Source organism: Arachis ipaensis, chromosome B06 (genome assembly GCF_000816755.2).
Source record: "Arachis ipaensis cultivar K30076 chromosome B06, Araip1.1, whole genome shotgun sequence".
NCBI classification, from domain to species: domain Eukaryota; kingdom Viridiplantae; phylum Streptophyta; class Magnoliopsida; order Fabales; family Fabaceae; genus Arachis; species Arachis ipaensis.
Genome location: NC_029790.2, coordinates 15018113 through 15027145, shown reverse-complemented (window position 1 = coordinate 15027145; position 9033 = coordinate 15018113). Strand labels below are relative to the sequence as shown.

Below are 9033 nucleotides of genomic sequence, written 5' to 3'. Positions count from 1 at the left end.
TAACATAAAAACTAATGAAAACATCCCTAAAAGTAACTAGATTCTACTAAAAACATACTAAAAACATTGCCAAAAAGCGTATAAATTATCCGCTCGTCATATTTGTAGGTAAGGATATACTATGAGTAATTGCAATGATTAAGTAGATGGTATGGTTTGAGCATAATTTGAATTTTCATTATTATAATTGTTCTTGTACGGATGTCTGGGGGGAGAGCTCAGTCTCTGGGAGTCGACGCCGAGCTATTACTTTCGGTGCCGACCTTCAGGCCTTATGGTAATCCGAGCTCCACTCCAAGAGGATGTCCAATCGCGTAGAGCTTTGAGCAAGAAACAGGGGGGAGTGTACCTGCAAAGGCACTCCGAAGCTTAAGTTAGTATTGAGAATTTAATATATCCTTAAAATGGAAGATCATACCTTTTTATAGGTGATAGTGCATAAATCGGTTATGTTCCTGTTTTATTGTCTGTATTAAAGAGCAATAATAAGGGTAAATGTCAGGTTGGATGTTTCACATTTGTGAAGTAGTCCGTTGAGCTGATCTGTAACGTCACTTTTCAATAAATGATATTGATTGTCGATTAGTGGCTGCAATGCCGATTTAATGACTGTAATGCTGATTTAATGACTGTAATGCCGATTTAATGACTGTAATGCCGAACTGTAACGCTGATTTTCTGAGGAATGATGTGAATAATGCCGAGTTGTGAATAGTAAAGCCGATTTATGATATTGGATTTATTATGGCCGGACCACAGCCCCCAAGCTTGGCCTGGAAAAATGTTTAATGAAGCAGGTTGAGCTTTTAATGATGTGTGAATTGGTTGCTGAACAGTTCGGCGTGTGGTTTAACCTTGTAGCCCCCAGGTCAAGGTGCTTTATTGAACAGTTACTGAGGCTATAAGCATGCATGATTAGGAAAGAGAAATAATTAAATGATGGTATTAATGAGTTTGCGTGTTTCCAAGGTGGGTTTATTGGTTTTGACACGACTGATTTGATGGGAAGGGAAATTTTGGGTTTAAAGTGGGTGAATTTAAAGTTTTGGGAATTCTGAAGGGTTGCATGCTTGCTATTTTATTTTCCTCAAGTGTTATCATCCAAACAATGAGTAAAAGAGGTGAGTTACTCTTGGTTATTTTTTGTTTTTCGGCGTAACCGTTGCCTCTTCTTCTCCTTTTCTGCTTTTGATTTTTCAATGGGTTATGAGAAAGAAACGAAAGGGAAGATAGATTGGTCTTATGACTGGGTGAATGATGATGTAAGGGATCGTGTCTCTTTGTTTCTGGATGTTGGTGCTGTGAATCAGATAGATAAGTTGAAGGTTGGTAGGGCTAATTCTGGGGTTCGATTGGAACTGTTACCCTGTACTGTGGATGATATGGTTTTTCATAGAGGGAAGGGTTTTGAGCATTTTTTTTATGTATAGCTCTGTTTTGGAAGAACTGAGGGTGAGAATCCCTTTCAGTGATTTTGAGTGTAAAGTTCTGAGACAGTTAAACTGTGCGCCTTCACAACTTCACCCCAATGGTTGGGCTTTTCTTCGGGCGTTTGAGGTTCTGATGGAATTTTTGGAGGAAAATCCGTCAGTAGAGCTGTTTCAGGCGAAGGGAGTTTGGAAGGGTGGTTGGGTAAATTTGAACAGCTCTCCCGGTTTTGCTGTGTTCAAGCTATACAAATCATCTTTTAAGAATTTTAAGGAAATATACCTTAAGGTAAGTAGCTGCGAAGATGACTTTCCGTTTTATGTTGATGAGCATTTGGGGGAAAGATTTCCTCTCTGGTGGTGTTCAGAGCCTCGGAACATTTTAGATCCTGAATCTATAAGTCCGAAGGATGAGTGCATGATTGAGTTTTTGACCGAGTTTGTTGATCGGCAAGAATTGATTTCTGTTTATGACCTGCTGCAATGGGAGGAAAATAAGGCTGCTGTTGTGGAGTATTTGGGTAAGATTTTGAATTGTGCATGTTGTATTATGTCTGAGGTTTTTGACCATTTTTTGTTTTCCGTGTTTTTCAGGTGGGAAGTACCCAGGTGTATCTGCCGCGAGTTTGAGGTCTCGGGTGAAGAGCAAGGGTTTGGATAAAGAGGTATCCTCGTCCAAGGCAGAGAAGGTTGGTGTTGGCGAGGTTGATCAACCAAGGCGGGGCAGGAGGAAAGTTATTGCTAAGAAGAGAAAGGGTGATGTGGTGGATTTGTCCAATGTTTCTGGTGATGAGAAGGATGATGTTCCGATGGAAGAGCTTCATAGGTTTTGTGAAAACCAGAAAAAGTTGCATGGTTTTGTTGAGCGGAGTGAGGGGTTGTCGCTCTGGGGGAAAGATCATCCTTTCATGATTACTGTGGATGAGGTATGCCAGACCCCGTCTGATGTTAGTTTGGCGGAAGAGGTGGGGGATGTGGCAATTGATCAATATATGCAGGTAATTTTTGTTTTTGAGGTAAAAAGTGTTATTTGTGTGTTTGTTTTTGGGAAAAGTAATGTGTTAATCTTTGATCTTCAGGTGGTGGGTTTGCGACTGGCGAGTTTGGGGCGCATTCGTGAGAAGATTCATCGGAAGATGGTTGAAAAGAGGGAGGATCTGAGTTTGAAGGAAGAGTTGGCTGTAAAAGTTGCTAAGGTTTCTGAACTTGAGGTGAAGTTATTTGAGGTTAAAAAACATTTGAAAGAGGTGAAGGAGAGCTATGCCAAGGATGTGGAAGATTTAAAGAAGAAAGAAGCTGACTTATCTTCTTTGAGCACCCGTATGATTGAGGTTACTGCCCAGATGAAGGAGTTGGAGAAGAATAAGCAAGGAGAGATTCTGGATTCCTTCCTTGAAGGTTTTGAGAGGGCTGTTCTTCAGGTGAGGTTTCTGGCTCCCGAGGTTGATTTATTGGCAATGGATCCGGGCAAAATAGTACATGATGGTGTTATGGTTGAGGATGATGGTGCTACGGAGCAAGGAGATGAGAATATGTAATTTGTTTCTTGTTTGTAGACTTGTTTTGCTCCTGAGTTGAGCTTTTGACTTGTCAATGTGTAGACATTTTTAGTTGGCTTTTGTAGCTTATATGTTGCTACTTTTCTGGTAGAGGAAAAACTTGGTTATTTCTGTTTGCATATTATGATAATATAATGTTATTGATGTATGATAAGTTGGTTTTTATCTGGTTGAGACCAGATTTTTGTGATTAAAATTTGTTGTAATGGTGAGTTGCCTTTAAAAAAGGTGAGTATGCTGATTTTGGGATGCCGATTCATAGGCATGATAATAACTGTTATGGTCATTTGGCAATGATTGTGAATTGAGATACCATAATGTTGTGAATCTGACTACGATCGGGTATTTGATTGAGTTGGCAAAATTAAGCATTATTGGGTTCTGAGATGGGTTGCTCATGCTTTCTTGAATGGTCGGATTCTGAGATAAGTCGGATACGTGTTTGGTTGAATGGTCGGATTCCGAGTTAGATCGGAATGTTGTCTGATTTAATTATTGGATTTCGAGTAAGATCGGATTGTTGTCTGATGATAGGATTCCAAGTTAGATCGGGATGTTGTCTGATTAAATGATCGGATTCCGAGTTAGATCGGATTGTTGTCTGATGAAATGATCTGATTCCGAGTTAGATCGGATTATTGTCTGATTAAATGATCGGATTCCGAGTTAGATCGGATTGTTGTCTGATAAAATGATCTGATTCCGAGTTAGATCGGATTGTTGTCTGATTAAATGATCGGATTCCGATTAAGATTGGTTGTTTGAATTTTGACAAATTGAAAAGTATAAAATGCAAATAATATTGACTGGATAAGGGATTTTATTAATGTAAGACCTTTGAATTTAAAGGCCCAGGTAGGCTAGCCTCGTTAAAACCTCTCCAAGCAAAACCCTTGTGGGAAAAATCTTGGTAGTAGGAAAAAGAGTACTGGCTTGTCCCTGGTATTAACTGTAATATAACTTTAAGGAAGATACATTCCAAGTGTTAGGGAGATCTTTACCCTCTAGTGTTTGTAGTCGATAAGCTCCGTTGCTGATTACTTCTGTGACGCGGTAAGGGCCCTCCCAATTAGCTGCTAGTTTGCCATGTGCTGGTGGTTTCCTAGCTTGTTCTGTTTTTCGGAGCACAAGGTCGTGGACTTGGAAAGACCTTGGTTGAAGTCGTTGGTTATATCTTCGGGCAATGTGCTGTTGCATGGCTAAATGTTTGATTGTTGTGGACGATCTGAGTTCTTCAATGAGATCAAGTTCGGTTTGTCGAGCTATGTCTTGTGTAGTTTGGTCGGCCAATTCTGTGCGTAGTGAGGATTGGGAGATCTCCACAGATATCATTGCGTCTGAGCCGTAGACCAAGCGGAAAGGTGTCTCCTTTGTGGTTGAGTGAATTCAGAAATTTTACCTGACCTGCTGCTGTTGGAAAGGGTCCGAGGATATCTATGCCCCATTGGTTGAACGGCCAACTAACCTCGGAACAGTGTAGGAGTTCGGCTGGAAGATGTGTAATCGGACTGTGTTTTTGGCAGTTGTTACAGCTTTTGACTTTTGCCTGACAATCTTGTCGTATTGTCGGCCAATATAATCCAGCTCTGAGGATTTTCGAATACAGACTTCGGGCTCCGAGGTGTGTACCACAGATCCCTTCATGTGCCTCAGCAAGTACAAGCTCGGCTTCTATTCTGCAAAGACATTTTAGTAATGGACGGGAGAATCCCCGTCTATATAGGCAATTATTATATATTGTAAAAAAGGAGGCTTGTCGGCGCAAATGCCGAGCATTTTCGGCGTCGCCTGGCAAGACCCCTGTCTGGAGATACTGTATGTATGGGGATCTCCAATCTGCTTCCTGTGTTACACTTAAGACATGTTTTAGTTCAATGCTCGGCTTAAGTAGTGTTGATTGATAAAGTGAGGATCCATTTGGTTGAGTGCTGGCGAGTTTAGACAGAATGTCAGCTCGGCCATTACTCTCCCTTGGTATGTGCTGTATTTCGTATTTGGAGAATTTTGAAAGGAAATTGTGTACGACACCCAGGTATTTAGAGAGCAAAGGGTCCTTTACTTGGTATAGATTGTTTACCTGTTGGACGACAAGTGAGGAGTCACAATATACCTTAAGTTTGGTGATGTTAAGGTCGGCCGCGAGTCTAAGGCCGGAAATTAATGCTTTATACTCACTTTGATTGTTGCTTGCTTTAAATGAGAAGTTGAGGGAATGTTCAATGACATTACCGTGGCCATCATCAAGTATAATACCTGCGTCACACCCGTGTGGGTTGGAAGATCCGTCGACGTATAAAGACCATTCGATGTAATCTTCAGTTATATTTGGTACTGAGAACTCGGCGATAAAGTCTGCCAGAAACTGTGATTTGATGGATGCTCGGCCTTCGTACTTGATATCAAATTCCGATAGTTCTACCGACCATTTTACTAGTCGGCCATCCAGTTCAGGCTTCTGCAGCACTTGTTGCAAAGGTTGATCTGTTCTAACATGGATTTCATGGCTCTGAAACTATGGTCGGAGTCTTCTGGCTGAGAAGACAAGCGCGAGTGCCAGCTTCTCAATGCTCGGATAACAAAGCTCGGCGTTCTATAAGGTCTTGCTTGTGAAATAGATTGGGAACTGTTTCTTCTCCCTTTCTGCAACAAGAGCAGAGCTTATAGCCCAGTTAGTGACAGACAGATATAAGAATAATGGCTCCCCTTGTAGGGGTGTGTGTAAAATTGGTGGTTTTGAAAGAGTTTCTTTTAAAGTTGTAAATGCTTGTTCACATTCATCAGTCCATTGGAAAGCTTTTTTTGTTTTTAAAGATTGGAAAAAACATGAAGATTTAGAAGCTAGGCAAGGTAAGAATCTAGAAAGTGCAGCAAGTCTCCCTGTTAACCGCTGGACTTCTTTGATGGTTTGTGGGCTTGTCATGTCTAAAATAGCTCGGCATTTTTCAGGATTTGCCTCGATACCTCGGCTAGTAAGCATGAAGCCAAGGAATTTACCACTTTGAACCCCAAATGCGCACTTTTCGGGATTTAACCGCATATTGTATTTTCTTAGCTGTCCGAAGATTTCTGTGAGGTCCTCAAGGTGATTACTGCCGATCTTTGTCTTGGCGACCATATCGTCCACGTAGACTTTGATGTTCTTGCTGAGTTGTTTGGCGAAAACTTTGTCCATCAGACGCTGATATGTCGCACCTGCATTCTTAAGGCCAAATGGCATGACTTTATAACAATAGTTTCCATATTCAGTAATAAAAGCTATCTTATTTTGGTCAGATGGGTGCATTTGGATCTGGTTATAACCAGAATAGGCATCCATGAAGCTGAGTTTTTCAAATCCAGAGGCATTATCAACTAAACAATCAATAGAGGGTAAAGGGTATGAATCTTTGGGGCATGCTTTGTTGAGATCGGTGAAATCAACACACATGCGCCATTTACCGTTATGTTTTTTAACCATGACGACGTTTGCCAGCCATGTTGTGAATCTGATTTCTCGGATAAAGCCCGCGTTGATGAGCTTCTTGGTTTCTTCTAGGGAAGCTTGCTTTCGGTCGTGCCCGAGATTTCTCTTTTTCTGTGCCACAGGTCGGATAGATGGATCTAGTACTAACTTGTGTGATATGATGGATGGATCGATGCCTGGCATATCAGCTGGGGTCCACGGGAATAGGTCGGCATTTTGTTGTAAGAATGCTCGGAATGAAGATTTTTCATCTGAAGATAATGTTGAGCCGACATATGTGAACTTATCCGTGTTTTCTGTAAAGTAGATTTTATCTAGGTCTTCTGTTGGAGTCGGCCTTTCCAGTGTTCCTGCTCTAGGATCAAGGTCGGCCAGCATATCTTGGTTGTTCGTGTTGCCGATATTGTGGACCTGGGCATTTGTGTTAGGTGAGGTCTTTTGAGACTATTGTTGTAGCATTCCCTGGCTTCTCGGGCATCACTATGAATGGTTGCAATTGTGTTGTCCTGCAAAGGGAACTTAACACAAAGATGAATTGTAGATACTATAGCGCCGAACTTATTTAAGAAAGGTCGGCCAAGTATAATATTATAGGGACTGAAGCAATCAACGACTAAGTATTGAATGTCTGAAGTTTTTGACGAAGGGAACTTACCGAGTGTGGTTTGTAACCACACTGAGCCCATAACCGGGACTCGCTCACCTGAGAATCCTACCAAATCACCAGTGGAAGGTCGGATGATGTTATCGCTCAGTTTCATTTTCTGGAAAGTCGAGTAAAAGAGAACGTCGGCGCTGCTGCCTGGGTCGAGCAACACCTTTTTAATTAGGAGATCTCCGAGCTGTAGGGAGATTACGACGGGATCATCCAGATTTGCTACGCTGTTTTAATGATCGGCGGTATGGAATGTTATCTGTGGAAATGTAGGCGGCGGCTGTTGTTGACTTTGATCGGCGTTGATGGAAAGGATAGCTCGGTGAGATCTTTTTCTTGCCGAACTTGTGGCTCCTCCACCTGCAAAACCTCCGGAAATACAGTTAATTGTACGTGTTGGCAGTTCAGGATGGTTATTGTTCGGTCGGTCTCTATCTCGGTTATGTTGTGTAGCCGAGCTTTGGTCTCCTGGAGGAGGTGCTCGCCGCTGCATGTGGCCGCTGATGAATTTGTCCAGATGACCTTGCCGAGCTAATCGCTCCAACAGGTCTTTGGCGATGATGCAGTCATCGGTATTGTGTCCATGTTTCTGGTGGAAAGAGCAGTACTTTGATCGATCAGTGCCTTTTGAATCTGGGTAATTGCCAGCTTTTCATGGTGGCTTGATTAACTTTGAATTCAAGATCTCCTTGATGATGTCATCATTCTTGGTGTTGAATTTGGTGTAGGTCTCATATCGTGGGATCGGTTTGAAATTCTTCTTGCTGTCCCGTGGCTTGTCGTCATCTTTATAGTGAGGCTTTTCTATTTTCCGAGCTTGTCGAAGCTCTTCGATGTCAATTTATCCTTTAGCTTTTTCACGGAATTCGGCCATAGTTTTTGGTTTGGCCACAGTAATAGTTTCCTGGAACTTTCCTGGTCTTAATCCACTTTTTATGGCGTGTAGTTCTACCTCGGGGTGGAGGTCGGGTATGCTTATGGCTATCTTTGTGAAGCGCGTCATGTAGTCCTTGAGGCTTTCGTGCTGGCCTTGCTTGACTGTGTTCAGGTAATCGGAGTCGTGAAGGTAGATGGCAGATCCAGCAAAGTGCTCCTCAAAGGGTTTTGATATGTCTCGGAATCGAGAAATGGAACCTGCAGGTAAAGAACAAAACCAATCAAGTGCAAGACCGTCTAAATAAGATGGAAAACAACGACATAAAACTTTATCAGATGCACCGTTTACTATCATTATGGAGGTGAACTTTTTGATGTATTTCTTCGGATCACCTAACCCATCATAGGGAGTTAGGGTGGTCGGCAGGGTGAACCTTCAGGGCAGCACGGAGTTCATCACCTCCACCGTGAATGGTCTAGAGGAGCTTTCCTGATCATCATTGTCGATGTTTTTCTGAGTGTCCTCATTATGTTTGGGCTGCTCCCCTTCCTGTCGAGCAGTGTCTGAGACATGTGTTGGCCCTGACTGCTGCTCGACTTCTTCTGTCTGTTCTTGTCGGTCATTATTTTCGGTTCGAGTGTTATTCAAGTTGGCGATTTGATTTGCCATTCTTTGGTTCTCCTCAGCCATGACTTGCCGCAACTCGGTCACCATCCGGAGCAATTTGGATGGCGAAGGTGGAGGTTGTTCAGTCATGACTTCAAAACGGGAACCTCGAGGCCGATAATATAGAGAGAGGTTTATATTTTTGGCCCCACGGTGGGCGCCAATTGTTCTTGTATGGATACCTAGGGGGAGAGCTCAGTCTCTGGGAGTCGACGCCGAGCTATTACTTTTGGTGCCGACCTTCAGGCCTTATGGTAATCCGAGCTCCACTCCAAGAGGATGTCCAATCGCGTAGAGCTTTGAGCAAGAAACAGGGGGGAGTGTACCTGCAAAGGCACTCCGAAGCTTAAGTTAGTATTGAGAATTTAATATATCCTTAAAATGGA

At 42.5% G+C, this 9033-nt stretch overlaps 2 protein-coding genes across 2 annotated transcripts; one reads left to right on the top strand and one right to left on the bottom strand.

Annotated features, from left to right (window-relative positions):
* On the top strand, positions 1615–2965 carry LOC110263703. The gene is made up of 2 exons (XM_021105444.1): positions 1615–2425; positions 2507–2965. Exons 1-2 carry the CDS (start codon positions 2237–2239, stop codon positions 2963–2965), a joined length of 648 nt encoding a protein of 215 aa, XP_020961103.1. The 5' UTR covers positions 1615–2236.
* Positions 7337–8382, bottom strand: LOC107646459. The gene is made up of 3 exons (XM_016350642.1): positions 8379–8382; positions 8057–8277; positions 7337–7693 (listed from the first exon to the last, which is right to left on the bottom strand). Exons 1-3 carry the CDS (start codon positions 8380–8382, stop codon positions 7337–7339), a joined length of 582 nt encoding a protein of 193 aa, XP_016206128.1.